The sequence below is a fragment of the Geotrypetes seraphini genome, chromosome 4 (assembly GCF_902459505.1).
Source record: "Geotrypetes seraphini chromosome 4, aGeoSer1.1, whole genome shotgun sequence".
Classification (NCBI taxonomy): domain Eukaryota; kingdom Metazoa; phylum Chordata; class Amphibia; order Gymnophiona; family Dermophiidae; genus Geotrypetes; species Geotrypetes seraphini.
In genome coordinates, this window is record NC_047087.1 from 164,938,766 (window position 1) to 164,960,381 (window position 21,616).

The following is a 21,616-nucleotide window of genomic DNA, read 5'->3' on the forward strand; positions in this document are numbered from 1 at the left end:
CATCTCTTTCCATAGCTTAAGAGCCCTAACCTTTTAGTCTTTCCTCATATTAGAGGAGTTCCATCCCCTTTACCATCTAGGTCGCTCTTCTTTGAACCTTTTATAGCGCCATTATATTTTTCTTGAGATAAGGAGACCAGAATTGAACGCAATATTCCAAATGAGGTCGCACCATGGAGCGATACAGGGGCATTATAACATTCTTAGTCTTGTTAATCATCCCTTTTTAAATAATTCTTAGCATCCTATTTGCTTGTTTGGCTGCTGTTGCACATTGAGCGAAGATTTCATCGTATTGTCTACGATGAGACCCAGATCCTTTTTTTTGGGCGCTAATCCCCAAGGTGGACCCTAACATCCGGTAACTGTGATTCAGGTTATTCTTCCCATCACTTTGCATGTCCACATTAAATTTCATCTGCTATTTGGACGCCCAGTCTTCCAGTTTCCTAAGGTCCGCCTGCAATTTTTCACAATCCGCATGCGTTTTAACAACTTTGAACAGTTTAGTGTCATCTACAAATTTAATCATCTCATTTGTCGTTCCAATTTCCAGATCATTTATAAATAAGTTAATTCCTGGCCGGGCGCCTTTCCTCTTGTGTGGGCTACTTCTTCCATTCGTTACCTGGGCGTTCTTATACCCAGGGACCTGACTACTCTTTATTCCCTTAATGTTCTACCTTTGCTTTCTAAAACTGAACAACGGCTGCGGGCTTGGCGCGCTTATCTCTTGACTCTCTTGGGCAGAATCACTTTGTATAATATGATGGTGATCCCTCAGTGGCTCTACATTCTGCAGACTTTGCCTCTTCTTCTTCTGCGCTGTCATATTCGGCTACACCATCGTTCCTTACTTCTGTTTTTATGGGTAGGCAAGAGGTCCAGGATTCCTTTACATTCCTTATCCTTGCCTATTGCTCAGGGGGGTCTTGGGCTATTGCATCTAGGTAGACTTAATGTGGCCTGTCTGCTCCGGCATATGAATGATTGGTTCTGTGGGACAATTCATTACTCAGCCACTGGGGTGGAGTGCCTAGCCTTTGCTCCTTTTCACTTTAGTTATTTACTTCATGTGCGCTGCTTACCCTCATGGGAGCAGTCTTATGGGGACTTATTCTTATTTCCCTTGCGTAAAATCTGGAAGTCCCTTTGCACACAATTGGCCATACAGTTTGATGTGACCCCCTGTTTGCCTGGTAATGGGGACTTTCTCCCTGGTATGGGTCTGGGCGCTCACTCCTGGTGGACTGGGAGGGGATTGTTTTATTTACTTCATGTTCTGCAGTCAGATGGTTCTCTCCAGGCCTTTCAGATGTTATGTGACTCTTCTGCATTGGAGGCTGGGGCTTGATTCTCTTATAGACAATTACAACACTATGTTTGTTCTCTACCAGGCTCTGCTCTGACTGGGGAGATTCAAGAAAAGTTGTCTGAAGCTTTCTGTTTAACTGCTCAGGTGCCCATACCCCTGCGTTTTCATCACCGCTTCTTACAGGAGTTGGCAGGAGAATTGGACTATGCTACTTTGGCTACCAAATGGTCTCAGGACTTGCAGTTCTCTATTTCTGAGGCCATGATCAAGCGGAGCATTTTACTGGGGGCGAAACTATTGGTCTCTGCTGTGGAAAAGGAATGGTATTATAAATTTTTGGTCCGGGCGTATTTTGCCCCTGTTAGAGCCTTTCGGGCACACATTAGCGCCACTGACCATTGTCTGAAGTGTGCGGTCCCCAGAGCTTCCTTGGGCCATATGTTTTGGCTATTCCCGGGCATTTGGGCCTATTGGAAACGCATTTGTCTGCATATCAAGTCTCTCTGGAATTGTGCCTGGTTGCCAACAGACACTTTTCTCTTCACGCTGAAGCTTTCCTTGCTTTCTGTTCGTCCGGGTGCTGCTGCATTTGTCCAGAAAGCTATTTTTATGGGACTCAAGACTATTCTTCAGTGCTGGTTATCTCCACAAACCCCTACAGTGTTGCAATGGTGGTCTCAGATGATCCAGCTGGCGGGGTGTGAACGCCTGGCTATTGCTGATATGGACTCTAAACATGGTTCTCTTTATTTACGCTGTTGGTTACACTTTTGTTCTACTTTGACACCCACTGTATGCAGTAGACTGTTGAACTTATTTATTGTACATTGGAATGGCTATTCCCATGGGTGGGAGGGTGGTTGGTAGGGGGGGTTGGGATGGGGGGGGACTTTCCTGTGTGAGGGTTTACTGTTTACTTGTTCAGTTTTTATGCTTCTATTTTAAAACCAATAAATAGATTTAAACATAAATAAGTTAAATAGTACCGATCCCAGTATAGATCCCTGTGGCACTCCACTGTTTACTCTCCTCCATTCAGAAAAATGACCATTTAACCCTACCCTCTGTTTTCTATCCAATAACCAGTTCCTTATCCACAACTGAACTTTGCCACCTATCCCATGAAACTTTAATTTTCTTAGGAGCTTCTCGTGAGGAACTTTATCAAAAGCTTTCTGAAAATCTAGATATACTATATCAACTGACTCACCTTTATCCACATGTTTATTCACACCTTCAAAAAAGTTAAGCAAATTTATGAGGCAAGATCTCTTTCGGCTGAACCAATGTAATGTAATGTAATGTAATTTATTTCTTATATACCGCTACATCCGTTAGGTTCTAAGCGGTTTACAGAAAATATACATTAAGATTAGAAATAAGAAAGGTACTTGAAAAATTCCCTTACTGTCCCGAAGGCTCACAATCTAACTAAAGTACCTGGAGGGTAATAGAGAAGTGAAAAGTAGAGTTAGAGGAAAAATAAAAATAAAATAAACATTTTAACAAGACAGCATTGATCTAAATACTTTGGAAGGTAGAAGAGAGGAGAGAAAGGAATAGAAGCAGAAGGGGGAGCCGTTGAACAGTAGAATTCTGGAGAAATTTAAATGATAGAAATAGAACAAAACAAAGACAAAAGGCAAAACAATAGATAAGATTAAATCATGCTTGTCTACGTGTTCCACAATTTTATTTTTTATAATTATTTCTACCATTTTGTCTGGCACCGAAGTGAGGCTTACTGGTCTGTAATTTCCCGGATCTCCCCTGGAGCACTTTTTAAAACTCGGCGTAACATTGGCCACCCTTCAATCTTCTGGTACTACAGACGATTTAAGCGACAGGTTACAGGTCACTAACTGCAGGTCAGCAATTTCATGTTTGAGTTAATTTAGTACCCTGGGATGTATACCATCTGGTCCTGCAGATTTATCACCTTTTAATTTGTTGATTTGGCTCAGTACATCTTCCAGATTCACCGAGATTTCTTTCAGTTCCTCCGCATCATCACCCTTGAAAATCATTTCTGGTTCAGATAGATCTCTTACATCTTCTTCCGTATAGACTGAAGCAAAGAATTCATTCATTCTTTCCTATATGGCCTAATCTAATCTTCTATTTTTGTGTTGCTCATACCTATACAGGCTCAAGGTGACCATAAAGAGAAGTAAGAGGGGAGAGAAAGAGCAGGGAGAGAGAGGAGGTAAATAAGTAAGAGGGAGAGGAAGGGGAGAGAAAATGAGGGGAGAGAGGAGGAAGGGAAAGGGAGAGAAGAGAGGGTAAAGGAGATTAAGTATCGAACAGATGGGTTTCCAGTTTTCTTCGGAAGATGATGTGGCAAGGTTCAGTTCTGGTCTTTTCTGTAAGGCCATTCTGTAAGGCTATTCCCTCGACCACAAGAGGGCATCCGCTCAAAATCAGGGGAGGGAAGTTTCGTGGAGACACCAGGAAGTACTTCTTCACGGAAAGAGTGATTGAGCATTGGAACAAGCTTCCAATGCAGGTGATCGAGGCCAGCAGCATCCCAGACTTTAAGAATAAATGGGATACCTATATGGGATCCCTACGAGGGTCAAGTCAAGGAATAGGGTCACTAGGGTATAGACTTGAAGGAGCGGGTCAGTAGATTGGCAGTATAATTAAGGGGGTCAGTAGACTTAAAGGGATGGGTCAATAGAGTGGGCAGACTTGATGGGCTATAGCCCTTATCTGCCGTCATCTTTCTATGTTTCTATCCAAGTTTTGACTCCTAGGAAGGTAAGCATAGAGTGGAAAACTCGTTTATAGTGAAGATCTTTAGTGGATGGGAGATTTAGTAGCATCCGGTTGAGGGTTCTGCAGGAAGTAGACCTTTCTATTGAGAAGAGTTGAATGAGTGGGGCCGCAGAGAGTCCATAAAGTATGCGGTGAATGATGCAAGATATTTTGAATGTTATTTGTGATGGGATGGGTAGCCAGTGCATTTGTTTGATGAAGGTTTGACTGAGTCGTATTTTCTCAGGTTTAAGATAAGTCTTACGGCACTGTTTTGGATGAGTTGCAGTTTGTGAATTAGAGCAGTGTTGATTCCAATGTAGATGGAGTTATAGTAGTCCAGGTGTGGTAGGATCATCAGTTGTACGATTAAGGCAAAGTGGTATTGGTGAAAATAAGGTCTGATTAGTCTTAATTGTCTCAGGGTATAGAGGGATTTCTTTTGAAGACTAGATATTTGGGGTTCCATGGTTAGAGTGGAGTCCAATATGCAACCTAGGATTTTGGAGGACTCATCTATGGAGAGGGTTTCGCCTGATCGAAGGGTGATGCTTATAGGTGCCGTTTGCTGGGCCGTGTGGAAGTACAGAACTTTGGTTTTAGCTGTGTTTAGCTTCAGTTTGTTGGTTGTTGCCCAATTTTGGATTTTTTTCTATATTGTGTGAGATTTTGTTGGGTAAGACTGATTGATTTTTGGTTATGGGAATAAGGAGAAAAATGTCATCTGCGTATGACATTATACTTTCGTCTTCGAATTTGATATTATCTAGAGAGCTCATGAAGAGATTGAATAGGATGGGGGAGAGTGGGGAGCCTTGTGGCACACCACAGAAGGCTTTCCAGGGGTTGGAGGTCTTTCCGCTCTTATTAGTTGTAAATGGTGGTCAACTAAGTCGAAGGCTGCTGAAATATCGAATTGGAGGAGTGTTGCTTGGAGTCCTGTGCTGAGCAGTTGTTTGTTTTTTTTGTGATAAAGGTGAGGAGGAGAAGCTCTGTGCTATGTTGTTGACGCCGTATAGGGATAGATTAGAGAAACTGGGCCTCTTCTCCATCGAACAAAGGAGATTGAGAGGGGACATGATCGAAACATTCAAGGTATTGAACGGAACAGACTTAGTAGATAAGGGCAGGTTGTTCACCCTCTCCAAGGTAGGGAGAACGAGAGGGCACTCTCTAAAGTTGAAAGGGGATAGATTCCATACAAATGTAAGGAAGTTCTTCTTCACCCAGAGAGGGGAAAAAACCCTCCAGGGATTCAAGACAAAGTTAGACAAGTTCCTGCTGAACCAGAACATACGCAGGTAGGGCTAGTCTCAGTTAGGGCACTGGTCTTTGACCAGAGGGCCGCCGCGTGAGCAGACTTCTGGGCACGATGGACCACTGGTCTGACCCAGCAGCGGCAATTCTTATGGAATCCGAATTGGGATGGGTGGAAGCATGAGTGTTGCTCCATGTAAATTGTGAGTTGTTTACTTACGTGGGTCTCAATGATTTTTGTGAAAATGAGTATGCTGGCGACAGATCTATAATTTGAAGCCAAAGAGAGGTATGCCTTTGGTGATTTTAGTATCAGGGTGAGGGCAATCTTTCCCATTATCTTTGACAAGAGGCCTTGGTTTGGGGAGTTATTGAGTAAGTTGGTGATCCAGGTGGTGATTTGTCCAGGAGCGGCCGTGAGAAGGTAAGAGGGACAGTTGTCTAGGGAGCTGCAGTGCACGGATAGTTTGGATAGTAGTTTTTTTGTGTCAGGGATGGACAGATTAGAGAATGAGGTCCAGATTTGGTTTGCTTTGGTGGGTTCAGGGGTGTGTTGAGATGTACTGAGCATTTGTGTCTCGGTGGGGATTGATTTGGCTACATCAGATTGTACATAGTTTCATAGTTTATTTAAATTTTTGATTAAATGCTTAACCAAAGGTACAAAGCGTTGTACATAATAATTTACAATAGGTGGGAGACAATTTAAATTATTAGACATACACCGACTAATCATACATACTTAAGATCAGAGACATTCACTGACTAATCATGCATCTTATGAACAGAGAACATTGGGAAAAAAGGGAAGAACTACAATTTCTAATAAAGAATACATAAAAGGAAAATACAATAGGAAATGGGGAGATGTTAAATGTAGTGAAAGTATCTACTTTTATAAAAGTTTTGATTTTGTTGAGAAAGAAGTCTGCTAGATCCTGAGCGCTGATTTTGTTGGGTTGTCCTTTGGGTTCTCGAGCCGGTGGGGTTGTGAGCTATCGCACCAGGTGAAATAGTTTTTTGTTATCTAGCATTTTGGTGCCTAGTTTACTGGCATAGTAGTTCTTTTTGGCCTCCGATATGTTGGATTTGGATTTGTTTATTGCCTTTCGCCATAGTGTTCTGTGTTCTAGTGTTCCGCTTTTTTGCCATTTTCTTTCCAGACGCCTGCATTGTTGTTTATCTGATCTCAGAGATTCGGTGAACTAGGGGGAGTTATGGTTTTGTTTTGTTTTTTGAGGGTGGAGGAGGGTGAGTGTGTCCAATGCGTTGGTATGGCTTGGTTTCAGCTCGTTAGCATAGTTGTAATGCGGTCTGAAGAAGGGGTTAGAGTATTCTCAACTAAGTTCCTAAAAAGGTCTGGTCTGGTCTTTCCTCGCAGGAGTTTCACTTCCTTTGTGGCCTTGTTGTTCTGATTCTCAGTTACGAAGTTTAAGTAGAAGTTTATTAGGTAGTGGTCTGTCCATGATGTTGGGGTCCATTTGGCGTTAGTTGTAAGGTTGGCAGGGGTTAATGCTAGTATGTCTAGGGTATGTCCTTTCTCATGGGTGGGACCTGAGGGCATGATCGTGATGTCACAATCTTCAAGTAGTGTTTTGAGTTTGAAGACATCTTTGTTCTCAGTAGATTCGAGAGGGAGTTTGATGTCTCCGAGGATGAGTAGTTTAGTGTACTGGCATGCTAGGTTCATTATTATTTCACTCATTTTGGGGCTAGAGCTTGATTGGGAGTTGGGTGTGTCTTTGAGTTTGCAAGCAATGTATTCTAGATCTGGGTGGGCTGCTGAGTCTAGCTCGGTGATGATGTAGGAGCTTTTGTATATTATTGCTAGGCCGCCTCCTCGCTTGTGCTTCCTAGGGAATTGCAGTACGTTGTATCCTTGAGGGCAGAGATGGGGTAGTTCCGGGCTATCTAGGTCCTTTAGCTAAGCTTCCACTATGAATAAGAGGCCTAAGCTGTTGGTTGAGATTAAGTCATTCAGGAGAAATAGCTTATTTACTACCAATCTTGTGTTGGCATACATACAGTGGATGGGGATGAGGGTATTTCCGTTTTTTGATTCCGCTGATTGTTTTACTGGATGTGGATTGGTGGTTGATTTGAAAGGGGTTTGTTTTCTCTGTCTTTTGTTGTTGGCGTTTTTGTTCCAGAGTATTGGGATGGTTTTGAATGAATATTGGGGGGGGGGGGGGAGGTCAAGGGGTCTGGAACTCTGTTTGGGGAGCCATGAGGGGTGGGGGGTTTTGCTGGAGGGTGCGTTGTGTACAGCTGTCAGGCTGGAAAAGCAAAGAATTGGGAGAATTCGGGCAAGTGGGAATTTCATTTTGATGGATTGAGGATCTTAAGTGGTGCCCGTAGGAGATAGTAGCACCCCTTTTGCTCCTTGGTCATCCAACAGTCCCACAGATTCTCTCACAGGTTTTCTGCTTCTGATGTACCTAAAAAAATTGCTATGAGTGTTTGACTCTTTTGCCAGTTTCTCTTCAGATTCTTTCATAGCTACTTTATCAATGCTTTGCATCTAACTTGCCAATGCTTAAGTTTCTTATTTTCTTCATTCTGATCTTTTTTTCCATTCTTTAAAGAGTGTTTTTTTTAGCTCCGATAGCCTCTTTCACTTCACCATTTAATCACGCCAACTCTCGTTTCCTCTTCTTTCTACCTTTGCGAGCAGAGGTAAATAACCTATCTTCAGGACTCCTAGATACATTGCACTAGAACTAGGACTGAAGTAATTCACAGCCCAAGGAAGAGGGTTTTTTTTTCAATTCTAGATTAGACACCTGCACAGGTCCCAACTTTTCCAGCCCTTTATGTGTTCTTACCTTTATGTCAATATCAGCTTCTACTGGAGAACTCTCAGTTTGGAGCAAAGCTTCAGTCCGTATGGGATTTGGCGACAGTGATCGTTTAGGCTGAATGCCAGACCCACAGCGGGAGTAAGCTTTCAGAAACTTGTGTGATTCCAGGTTGGGAGACAAAGAGCTTTCCTGCAAAATAATATATGGACAGTTACTTAAACAGCAAAAAATACTACAGGGTATGCTGGATTCTATGGCAAGCGAGAGAAGAACTAGTAGGGACCACATCAACTTGAGTTAGACAATCTTTATTTGTATTTATAAACTTAAAACTATAGTCAATATAAAATCACATGAAAAAGTCCCATGTAAAATGTCCTATATTGGAGAGATCCAATAGATGACCCGACATGGTCTGTGTTTCGGCGTCCGAGTGGAGGCCTGCCTCAGGGGTGCGGTTATGCCTCCCTGTTTGCCTACCCCTCCCCAAAGGGATGTATCTACAAAAGATTCCTTAACAGAACTCTCTCATTCCAAGCTGGCAGATGGAATGATTGCCTGACCACCCTCATTTCATATGCTCCATCCTATCTATCCTCAGGAAATCTCTCAAATCATACCTCTTTGACAAATTTCTCTAACACCTTCCCTCCCGGCCAAACTACCAAACTCTAACCATCTCCCCTCCTTTTCCTGTCCCTCCTTGTAATTGAAAACTAGTTACCAATACACTTGACAATTACTCTTTGTATCTTCGCTGTATATGTACAGTCTCTTCCTCTGTAAACCGCTTTGAACTGTTTGTGGTATAGCGGTATACAAAAATGAAGTTGTTATTATTATTATTATTAAAAGAAATACATTATACATGAAAAAGGTCAAGACTGCATAGATAAAATATATACCAAATAAAAACTCAAAAGTATATCTATAATAATAAAAAGCTAAGCGCGCATGCGCACTCTCACCGCGTGCTTCCCCGATCCCTGTTCTGTCACACTGTGCCGGCAAGAGTGCGCATGCGCGCTTACTACGTCACCAGGACTCCAGGACGCGCGGAGTAGCGGCTGCCGGGAGGAGGGCTGTCGGCGGAGGGCAGACGCCGAAAAGGGCTAAGAAGCCCGCAGGAGTGGCAAAAGTGCGCAAGGCATCGGGCCCCCCTACTCTCCACCTTGCGCCGTTGCGACTGAGGATAGCCGCCATGGCAACTTCAAAATTTAAAAAAGCCCGGGCTCCACACCATTCTGTCCGCTACTGCTGCCAGATCAAGGACCCAGAGATGAGCAGAAGACTCTCCATCAGCAATTGCACTGGCCGACCAACACCGGAGCAGGCCAGCGTGCCTCCACTGCAGCACTTGATCCTCTGATACATGAGCCAGGTCAATGATCTGCTGCCAAAACAAACTCCACCCCAGCATGAAGGAAAGGGTCCGATTTCAATCATCTGACGAGCATTCACCAGCAGCAGCAGCAGCAGGAGAGAAGCGTTGGAAATCAGAAGAAACTCCCGACCACACTGTACTGCCTGCCAAATATCGTACAACGCTCATCCATACTGCCAGACAGAGACAGAAACAGAAACCACCACAGAAGGCGAGTAAGATGGAATAACTTGACCGTTAATAGCAAGGCAAAGGCAATCCAGCCAGAAATGAAAAAAAAAGATTACTCAATTGGACCAAGTCAAAAAGAGAACAAAACAAACCAAGATAGCAAAAAAAGATCAAAAGGATGCAAGAACAGCAAACCAGAGAAAAAAGGGTGGGAGGCACCACAACCTAAAAACTAACCAGGCACCATCTTGAAAAAAAAACCAAAACAACTCCCAAACTTCCCAGGAAAATGGAGGGGGAGGGAATGCTGCTGCTGCTGCAAAGGGGGCAGGGAGAGAGACAGATATAAAGAAAGACAGACAGCGGGAGGGAGAAAGAAAGGAAGAAATACACAGGGGCAGGGAGAGAGACAGACAGAAAGAAAGACAGCGGGAGGGAGAGAATCAAAAATAAAAAGACAGGGGTAGGGAGAGAGACAGAAATAAAGACAGACAGACCCATTAATGTAACGGGCTTAAAGACTAGTAAACAAATAATGGTTAGATATTATTTTCACTTTTATTTATTATTCATTGTTTAATTATTTTGGACATTTTCTGTGATGTTATTTTATTGGCTCATGTGTAAGTTTAAGATTTTCACTTTCTCTCCCCGATATCAGCTCCGAATGTCCACGCACTCCGAACGTCCATGCGCCGCACTCTTTAACATTCTGCTGGCCACAGAGTTATGGACGCACGGAACCACCAGGTTTGAAGTGCGCATTATAGCGGATGTACATATATACACTTTTAAAATAGCTTTCACATATTTATGTTTATGCTATTTCAGCTCTTATGCATGGTTGGTATGTTTTACTGTGATATTTTATTGATTGAATCTTATTGATTTGTCTAATATTTCTTTTAATGCCATTTTATCAATCCATTATTTAGTTATATACTTTTGAGTTTTTATTTAGTTTATATTTTATCTATGCAGTCTTGACCTTTTTCGTGTATAATGTATTTCTTTTAGAACCATAACTGCACCCTTAAGGCAGGCCTACACCCGGAGACTGAAACACAGACCATGTCGGATCATTTATTGGATCTCTCCAATATAGGACATTTTATACATGGGACTTTTTCATGTGGTTTTATATATACAGTAAAATCTTGGTTTGCGAGCATAATTCGTTCCAGAAGCATGCTTGTAATCCAAAGCACTCGTATATCAAAGCAAATTCCCCCATAGTAAATAATGGAAACTCAGACGATTTGTTGCACAACCCAAAAACTTTAATACAAAATACTATACGTACTCGTATTGCAAGACCTCGCTCATTTAGAACAATCACTACACGCCTGCAGCGTCAGAGAGAGAAGAACCATCGGCTCAGTTGTGATGATGCGACGTGTGTATACTGTATGTACTCGTATTGCAAGACACTGCCATTTTAGAACAGTCACTACACTCTTGCAGTGTTAGAGAGAGACAAACCATCCGCTCAGTTGTGATGTGTGTATACTGTATGTACTTGTATTGCAAGACTTTGCCCGTTTAGAACAGTCACTACACTCTTGCAGCTTCAGAGAGAGAAGAACCATTGTCTCAGTTGTGATGTGTACATAATGTATGTACTTGTATTGCAAGACATTGCTTGTATATCAAGTTAAAATTTAATAAAATGTTTTGCTTGTCATGCAAAACACTTGCAAACCACGTTACTTGCAATCTAAGGTTTTACTGTATTACAGTTTTAAGTTTATAAATACAAATAAAGATTGTCTAACTCAAGGTTGACGTGGTCTATCCCACTCCCCACTAGTTCTTCTCTTGTTTGAGTTTACGTAGGGTTTCTGTACCTTCTCGATTCTATGGCAATACATTAGGTGGTCCTTACAGTCTTCATCTGTTATAGTATTTTTTTTTATTATTATTTATTTATAGATTTTAAATTTACAAATCAAGTAGTCACTTGTACAGAAAGTAGGTTAGTAAAGATATGACTTATAACCAATATAAATCACAATCAACATATTAAATAAAAATTAATAAGGAAAATTCTTTCAACTAACCCAACTCAAGTCCTCAAAAAATAGATCCAAGATTACGTTATGCGAGGAAAAAAAGAGAGACTATTGTTATAAAGGGACAAATTACAGACCGAACTGAGCTTATATAAACTATTGAGCTATTGTTTATTCCTCTTTATCCAGTCGAGACAAAGCCAGAAAAGCGATTAACTGATGAGGTTAAAAAACCCCAACATATTTGACTGAATGGTAGCAAATAATACACATGCAAGTAAATATCTTAAGTAAAACATTGCTCCCGGTGAAGTGACTCCAAAAGTAAAATTCTCTACGGCGCTTTTGAGTTTCTCTAGAAAAGTCAGGAAACATTTGTATTTTACATCCAAGAAACTCTTTCTGTTTGCTTTTGAATAAAAGTCTCAATAACCATACTTTATCTATTGCGAGAGCTAGAGTCATAACCATTGTAGAAGGTACAGCTATCTCTCTATCTAATGTTTCTAAGATTCCAGCAACATTCAATGGGGTTTGATTCGATATTTTAGACTGCAATTGAGCCCCATCTTTATTTGGCAAGTAATATACTTGAGTAAATGGTGGTAAAGTTTCCTCAGAAACTTGCAGTATTTCAGTCAGGTATCTCCTAAGCATTTCCCTAGGAGTAACCTTAATTAATCTAGGAAAATTAATGTCTCAAATTATTATTCCAGACATTATTTTCAAGTGTTTCCAATTTCTTCCTGAGATTAATATTATCTTTAATTAGGGGCTCTTGTACTTGTTTGATTGTAAGCATAACCTGATCAAGATTTTGAATCGAAGTCTTTGAGACAGTCAAATCAGCTGTTAAATCTTTCAGCTTTCTAGTATGTTGAATCAATTTCCCCTCTATATATTAGAAATTGGGACTGATTTGGTAAAATTTGCAATCAGATCCCATAATGAATCTAAAGTCAATTGTACTGGTTTCTCCCATATTGGAAACCTTTGCTGGGTGTAGAAATGCTCACCGTCCTGAGAAGAAAAGCTTTCCTGGTTTGATTCTGGCTGGAATCCACCTCCGACTGCTTGTCCTACCTTGGTTTCTTCTGCAGTTGTTCCCTGGTCAGAGAGCACTGCTTCCAGTGTCTCCAATGTTGCTCTTACTGCCTCAGGGGAAAGTACCTCCCCCTCTACCCCTGGAGAACTGGTAGATCAAGGTCGCGGAGGTGGAGCTCTCAAGTCAGGTCTTAGGGTGGTTTCAAGCTCAGGAGAGACAACTCCAGCCTCGCTTTGTCTGGGTGCTCTCAGCGGGCTGCTTTCCGACATGGACAATGCTGCCCCCTGCATCCACCGCAACAGTTCATCGATTCTGCCGAGGGAAGGCATATCAGAGTGCCGCGAGGCACCAGCCACACTCCTGCCCCTTCTCTTCGGCATCTTAAGGGGAAATCGGGCCTCAAAGCCACCGAGTCAGGAAAAAAAAGGTAAGATGTCTGAAGCGTCACTCTCAGAGCGTCTGTACCGCAGCCATTTTGGATCTTCCTGTTATAGTATTTTATGTTTCAATAATTGGATAGTTTAGTACTTGAATACTGGCCCATTCATGCCATATTTCTGTAACAGATTATGTTTGGCTTTATGACTCAACCTTGGTGAGGTCCCATAAAGATTTGTAATCTTCATATTCTCCTGGTAATATGTAATACAAAAAATGTAGGTGGAGTATCACATGATGATAGCAAGCTAAGCAGATAGCTAGAGGACCGCTCCATAGTGGATGATTTGAAATCTATTATAATACAGCCCTTGAGACTTAACTTCCATTAGTATCCAGGCATCGAAAGTGTTGGAGAAGGAAACAAACTTAACAGATTGGTGACTTTCAAAGGATAGAACAAATAGAATACAACATTCAACAAAGGACAGACACAGACACCAAGAAGGAAAAAATGGCAGTGGAAGATATGGTCATTAAATAAAAGCATTTAGATCTGAGCAAAACCCGGGGGTTGGAAAAACCTCAGATTTACACCAGAAGAAAGAGGGAAAAATGCCCCTAAAGCTCCCTTTTTTCAGTCACTGACATAAAAACCTACCCACTGGTGCTGTGTTTTGGACTTATAGTATAAACATACTGCAATTGATTACATGGTTATGTTTGAATGTGTATGGTGGGATGATTAATAACGTTTTGGGGGGTTGATGGAAGTGTTTTGCCCCTTCCACTGCTGATGTCAGGATGTGTAGCCCATCACTCAAAAATTTGAAGATATGAAGCCATGGTAGGGAGATTATATAAATTGAAGAAATCAAATGTATATAGTAAAAGTCAATTTGCTGTGGCTAAAGGATCTCTAACTTATCTGGGGATTGATTTCATGATAGTTGCGATTTCCCTGATGTAGTGGCAATCACAGCTGCGAAATGCTGTCAGTGTCGGAGATTTTGGAGTCTGCAAAGAAACTCTGGGAATCCAGGTTTGAATATTTCAAATATTCACTTGTTTATAACAAGCACTACTTGAAAGCAAAATTATTGTTAAATTGTGTTTTGAATGCTACAGCAAAGATATCTGATAAGTTTCACAGCAAGTAAAGTTGGTAAATCGACCTAGTGCATGTAAGATGTTAGAGATTTATTGAAAAATGTCATTGAAAAAATTTTGCCTAAAGAGTTTGAAATTCATTTTGAAATTTTTGAGCACTGGTGAGTAGGGAGCTTAGGGGGATTTTTTCTCTATCTCCTGGTGTAAATCTGAGGTTTTTCCTATCCCTGGGTTTTGCTCGTATTTAAATACTCTTATTTAATGGCTGTAAGTGAAGTAATATATTTGCATAAAGGACTGATTGACTGACAAATATAGTAGATGAGCACCTTTTTGGAGCTATTTTTCTTTGATGGTGATCCTTTTCTACTACCCTTTGAATATCTAGTGGAAGATATAGTTCATATATTCAACCTACATGAGATGGAGTTAAAAAATCATAACAACATAAGCATTGCCATTTTGGGGCAAACTAAAAGTCCATCAAGCCCTGTTATCCTGTTTCCAATAGTGGCCAATCCAGGTCCAAGTACCCGGCAAGATCCCAAGTAAAATAGAATTTATACTGCTCATCCTAGAAATATGCAATGGATTTTTACCAATGTTATTGGCAAATCACTTAACAATCTATTGCCCCAGATTGTGAGTCAACTGGACATATAGGGAAAAATACTTAAGTACCTGAATGTAAACTGCTTTGGTTATAAGCAATATATAAATACTAAAATAAATAAACACAAAAATCCAAGTAGCAATTGAGAATATCAAAGAAAGTTTGGAGTTGCAAACTGCATCTAGAGAACAGAGGAGTAGGGAGCTCAACAGGAGGATCACACAGAAAGAATCGATGCATGTGCCAGAGCCTTAGAGAACTTAAATAGAGGAAACAACCTCCAATTCATCAGACTACTTGAGTTTGTTAAGGAGCATGAGTTTTAAGGACTCTTGGAATCCTGGTTCTCTGATGCTCTGAGGTTGGCATGGAAGATCCCGGAGCTGATTGGAGAAAGAACTCATCAGATTAATTCCATGCAAGAAAGAAGGGCAAAAAGCAAGACCTGTAACTACCTACCTAACTCTTAAATTAAGTGGATAAAAAAGGCTGTTAACCTGCTAACACCAAACAAAGGATTTGAAATATGAAGGCGCAAAAATTTTAATATTCCAGGACTTTATTGTAGAAGTTATCAACTGATGGTGAGCCACAGCACTATACCAAAAAAGAGATAAAAGTGACCCTATTATACCCAGCAAGAATATACACATCATGCATCACAATAAAGTTGTAAACTTCAATGACCCTAAGGAGTTAGGGAAGTCTGTGAAGAGCTCAGAAATAATAGTTCTTCCTAGAGCAATAAGGTAAATGATACATAATTGAGCCGAAAGAATGTGGATAACCTGGAAGTGGAAGCTATTCCTCCTCTTCCACTCATCCCCTCTCCAGTACTCCCCCTTGCTCCTTGTCTCCTATAACTCCCATTTTTCATCAGCTCCCTAGTTCTACAGTTCCATTCTATGTACTCTTCCTCTAAGTCCTCAACTATCCTCCATGGCCTCGCATCCTTTTACCAATCCAGATCCTTCCCTAATCTCCAAGCTATTCTTCTCTCTCTTATCCTCTATCCCATCTCCTATTCCCTCTGTTTTGGCATCATTTAACCCCATTTTTACCCTCATTCAACCCCTTCAAAGACCCAGCTTCTTCCTCTCATACTCCTCCCCCAATACCCCATCCCTTTTCAATGCCTTTCATCCTCTCTCTCTCCCCCTTTCATACACTCACTTATTTTCCTATCCCAACACACCCCAGCTTATACCTCCCTTTCCCCTCAAAATTCTCTCTTCATCTCTCCCATTCATTACTCTTCCCCCCTCAAACAAATTCTTCCACAAAATCACCAAGTCCCATCTATTGCTCTGTTCCCATACTCCTATACACCCATCTTCTGTTCCCTTATCTCCACCACCTCTGAGTCCCACCCATCTTCTGATGAGTTCCCTTACCCCCACCCAAGTCCCATTCATCTTCTTCTCTGTCCCCTTATCCCCACCTCCAAGTCCCATCCATCTTCTGCTCTGTTCCCCTACTCACCCATCTTCTGCTGCTTCTAGGCAATTTGACATTTCTTCTCATTCCATTCGACCATCATTTCCTTGTATTGTTCTCTGTTCTAATATTTCCTTCCTGGGTTCCTGTCCCTATCTTTCCCCCAAGTTCAGCACCTGTCCTCTTTGTTCGCACCTCCCATCACAAGACCCCCTCCGCACAGTCCAGAATCCCTTCCTCCATCTTTGGATTCAGTGTTTCTCCCACTCTACCCCCTCCCACCCAGTCTTTTTCCTCTGTTCACCTCCTACCATCTCAAAACCTCTCTCTCCACTCTAGTCCCTCCATCCAGCATTTATCTCCCTTCCTACCGCTTGTGATCAGGCATCCTCATCTCTCCTCCCACCCTCCAGGGTGCAATATCTTTCTCTTCCCACTGATGTGCCCCCACATTTAAAGGGTAAAATGTCATAGATTTCTGCCTTTCTATGGGCTCACAATCTAAGCTGGGGCAATTGTATTTATTTAAAAAATGTATAAACTGCTTTAATCTAAGCGGTGCACAATTAAGGGTTATGTGACTTGCCCAGGGTCACAAGGAGCTGCAGTTTCTCCATGTTCTCAGCCCACTACTCTAACCATCATGGTTGCAGTGGGATTGGACCCAGTTTTCCAGATTCTCAACCCACTGCACTAACCATTAAGCTATTCTACCACTCCACTCCATCTCCTTTCTATTCCCTTCCTCCTCTTTTCTCCCCCCTCCCCACCCGACAGTCCTCTAATCATTCAGTGCATTGCTGACAATATTAGAAATTCAGACAGGATACCGTAGGTCAGCTTGTTAGGAATGAAGTTTAATAAAGCTCTTTGGGATAACAATGGGATATAGGTTTGTAGTATTAACATAAAAAGGAAGACAAAGGAAAAAAGATTCTCTCGCTCTGAAATGGCCTAGCTGGTTCTCTGCAAAATTCATCTTTGGCTGTTATTCCTAAGCCAGAGTGTTTAAATTGAACCTAAAATAAACTTACATGTTAAAGAAGAACCAGGGTACATTTTACATTTTGGAAAATTACATCTGGTCAAACTGACAGTGAATCCTTGGGAGACAGGTACCTAAGGATAAGCAACTCACTGTGACCCAGACAGAATAATAAGATATGATGAGCTGGACAAATGTAACACCTAGAAAAGAGGCCTGTGTGATGGGATTCCAAAAGAAGCAAATGGTTGTTTGTGCTCCCATCCTACTTAGAGCATCGTATTGTACTTCAGAACACATGGAAAATGATGTGGGCAATTTCCATTCAGGTCCATTATATAGATTTATTATAAATAGACTTGAACTTGAGGAAAAAAGTCAGGTGAATAGGGGAATATCATTTCTCTAATGCAGCGTGGATCTCAAGAGAGAAAGAGAACCTAATGGTGCTGCAGCATTGATTGATTTTGTTGGCCTTAAGTTACTAAAAACAATGGTATCTGGGGAACCTGCGTTTTTCTTAAAAATGCATATTTTTGCTTTTGGGGACAAAACTGATGTTGAGAGTTTAGATCATAAATGTAGTAACTTGAAACATGTTTGACTTATACAGACTGTTGCTTGTTCTCACCCTCATTACTCAATTCTGCACCAGAAATTCTTCATTGTGATTCTTGCAAATTACTTAATAAAGCTTTTTAGAGAGGAAGTGACGTCACCGATGCGAACGGGAGCCTGATTTCAGAGCTCCGTTCGGGCCCGGTGCTAAATTGTTCAAATCGCTGCGGAAAAAGCATCAAAATATTTTTTTGGCGGTGGAGAGGAGAGCGCAAGGAGCAGAGACCCCATGGCAACGCGCAAAAAACTCCCGACGGAGAAAACCGGCCAGCGCACGCTGGAACAAGCGCTGAGCCGGACAACACGAGGCAGCACGGGCCTAGAGACCGGCGGAGGTGAGGCAGTGCATTCGAGTGGGGCTGTAGCGGAGGTGAATGCAACGGTTGCCGCGTTGGCCCCTGAGTGCTCCCCCGCAGACCCCCTTACCAAGTTAGACATGCAGCGCTGGATCTCTGAAGTGAAAGCTGAAATTTCGGCTGTGGTGGTGCAGGTCCGGGAGGTGGTGCAGGAGCTGCGCACGGTCCTCGTGGAGGTGGGCAACCGCGTGGAAGTGGTGGAAATGCGCATGGACAGCTGCGAGGACTCAGTGACCGGGATGCAGCGCTCCTTGGAGAGTGCCGCCGCGGAACATCAGCTTCTGTTGGATAAGGTGGAAGATCTGGAGAACCGGACCAGGCGTAATAACCTGCGGGTGTGGGGCCTGCCTGAACTGCCGGAATACAAAGATGTCAGCGCTACCACTACTACTTTGCTTCGCTGGCTGTTGCAGAATGACACGTTAGATCCAGGTCTGGAGCGGGCCCATAGGGCAATGGGGCCCCGCACTTCTGATCAGCCTAAAGACATTGTGCTGTGTCTGAGGAGCTTTGTGCTTAAAGAACAGATTTTCCGCAGAGCTCGAGAGATGGGCACGGTGACCTGGGAGGGTCATAGGCTGGAATTCTATCAAGATCTGGCAGCGAGTACACTACAGAAGCGCAGGGCATTCCGAGAAGTGACCAAGGCCCTGCAGCGTGGCAATCTGCGCTACCGTTGGACTTATCCCTTTGGAGTGGTCATTACTATAAATGGAGTGCATACCAGAGTTACTACAGTGCGTGAAGCCCGAGCCCTGCTGCAAAAGGCTGACATCGAGATTCCGGAGGAGCCTGCCTCTTCAGCGGGTGCTGGGCCCAGCAGCGGGGGGCTCCCGGCGGCCTTGAGATGGCAGCGTGTGGATCGAGGGTCCCGAGGTGGGAGGGGGGGCCGAGGCGGTGGCCCCTCATCTCAGAATGTTGCTCCCGCCTGATGTATTCTCCATTGCGAGAGGACCATTTATTTTGCTTGGCTGTTCCTACCCCCTTGAGCTGCCTGGGGGCTGTTCCTCCTATGGGGGGGCAGTTTGCCCTAGGTGATTGTGCTCCACTGTTCTAGTTATGGGGAGGAGTACTTGGAGGGACACTGTTGCACTGGACATGCTGTGGAGGGGTGGGGGGGTGGGGTGCTGAGGGTGAATGGGGAGGGATGGCGAGTTGGTGGTGGGGAGTGGATTATGGAGGGTGGATGGAAGGGCGTGTTTGATTTGGGGTGGATGTTGTTTGTTATTTGACAATTTTGTCTGGTTGTGGGGTGGTGTGCTAGGGGCTTCGGGGATTGTTACATTCCTTTTATGCTGGTGGGAGATCTGTGGACTCTCACGTGGGGGAGTGGGGGGTGGAGGGGTGGGGGAGAGGGGGTTGCGGGGGAGCCAGGTGTTGGGTAGGATTTCTCTTGTCTTTTCTCTTTCCTCTGGTACCCCATGTACTATGGGGGTGCTTTTTCGTGTGGGGATGGGGGGGTGGGAGGGAGGGATGGGGGGGAGCAGGGGACATATCGGTTGGGGTTGGGTTTGCATTCTCTCTATACTTATTTGAGATATGGGGGTGTTTAAATTAGTGTCTTATAACATTAGAGGTCTCAATTCCCCTAACAAGAGAAGGGCCTTCTATAGGGAATTGCTCCGTTTGAAGGCTGATGTTTGCTTTGTCCAGGAAACTCATTTACTGCAGTCCCATGAATCATTGGTTGGGGATCACAGGTTCCCGCAAGCCTTTTGGGCTTCCCGGGTGGGCACTTCTAAGAGGTGTGGGGTGGGTATTCTTATCCGTAGGGGGATTCGCTGCGAGGTGCATAGGGTGGTGAGGGATCCTCAGGGCAGATACATTATGTTGGAGGCTATGATTGAGGGGGTCCTGTACTCCCTGGTAAATGTTTATGCCCCTAATGAGGACCAAGGGATCTTCTTCCGTGAGTTGGTCCCTCGGATCCTCAAGTTCAAGGGGGGGGCCCTGGTCCTCGGTGGGGATTTCAATCTTACTGTGACCCCTCACTTGGATAATTCGGGGAGGGCGGATCATTATGGGAGAAGGGATCGTAAACTCATTGGCCGGTTTGAATGTGGTGGATTGCTGGAGGTGGCTCCATCCTTCGGTGAAGGACTTTACCTACTTTTCGGGTGTACACTCCTCTTATTCCAGAATTGATTATGTCTTTGTGGAGAGGGGACTTCTCCGGAGGGTGGAGTCTGCAGGGATTGAGTCCCTTACGTGGTCGGACCATGCCCCGGTGTGGTTGCGATTCCAGGGGGCGGGAGGGGGGGAGGACGGAAATTTTGGCGCTTTAATGATAGCCTTCTGGATGACCCAGAGGTGGGACTGCAGATTGAAGGGTGGATACAAGAATATCTTGATGTGAATGTGGAGTGTGGAGCCTCGTTGGAGGCGGTCTGGGAGGGGTTAAAAGCTACCCTTAGGGGCAGGCTGATAGCCCTGTCATCGGCTCGGCAACGCAAGCGGCGGGAGGAGGCAGCTGGCCTGTTGGTTGTTATTGGTAGGTTGGAAAGTTTACATAAACGTTCCCCCTGGAATACAGTGTTGAGGGAGCGCTTGCTCCAGGCCCGTAGGGATCTGCAGGCCTTGGACTTGGATAGATTACACTATAATTTACAGCTCCTCCAGCAGAGATATTTTGAATTTTCCAATAAAGCTAGTCGCCTGGTTGCACATCGCCTTAAGGTGAGACAGACACGAAATCAGATCCTTTCCCTGCGGGCAGCCTCTGGGGAGGTGTTGCAGACTGAGGAAGCTATTCGTGCACGCTTTGTGGAATATTATTCACAACTCTATACCCCGGAAGCTTCAGGGCCTTTACAGGACCAGGTTGCTTATTTGACTTCAGCAGAGTTGCCCCAGATTACACAGGGTGATGCGGCCAGGTTGGACCACCCTCTCACATTGATTGAGGCTCGTAGTGCGCTGCGTTCTATGAAACTTGGCAAATCTCCTGGACTGGACGGTTTTACTGTTCGGTACTATAAACGTTTTCAAGATCTGCTGCTGCCCCCTTTGTTGCGTTTTCTTAATTCTTTGCAAGGGAATAGTGCCCTCCCCTTCTTTATGCGCTTGGCGGGGGTGACGGTGTTGGCTAAGGAGGGGAAGGACCCTCTCCAATGCGCATCCTATAGGCCGATATCCCTGTTGGGGGTGGATACTAAGATCTTCACGCGCATTCTGGCGGACCGATTGATGAGTTGGATCCCTCGGCTGATCCATCCGGATCAGTCGGGATTTGTGGTTGGCAGACAGGTGGGGGATAACACGCGTAGGGTCTATAATCTGTATGACCGGGCCAGGGGGGGGGGTGAGAGACACGGTGTTTTTGTCTATCGATGCTGAAAAGGCGTTCGATAGAGTGTCTTGGCCCTTCTTGTTTAAGG

At 43.6% G+C, this 21,616-nt stretch overlaps 1 protein-coding gene across 2 annotated transcripts in view; it reads right to left on the reverse strand.

Annotated features, from left to right (window-relative positions):
• Window positions 1-21,616, reverse strand: part of ENKD1 (enkurin domain containing 1) — a 248,980-nt gene that overhangs the window by 71,139 nt on the left and 156,225 nt on the right. For both annotated transcript variants that reach the window (XM_033943272.1, XM_033943270.1), the window contains exon 5: window positions 8,155-8,319. In XM_033943272.1, the coding sequence (XP_033799163.1) occupies window positions 8,155-8,319 (165 nt within the window). The remainder of the gene's footprint in view (window positions 1-8,154; window positions 8,320-21,616) is intronic.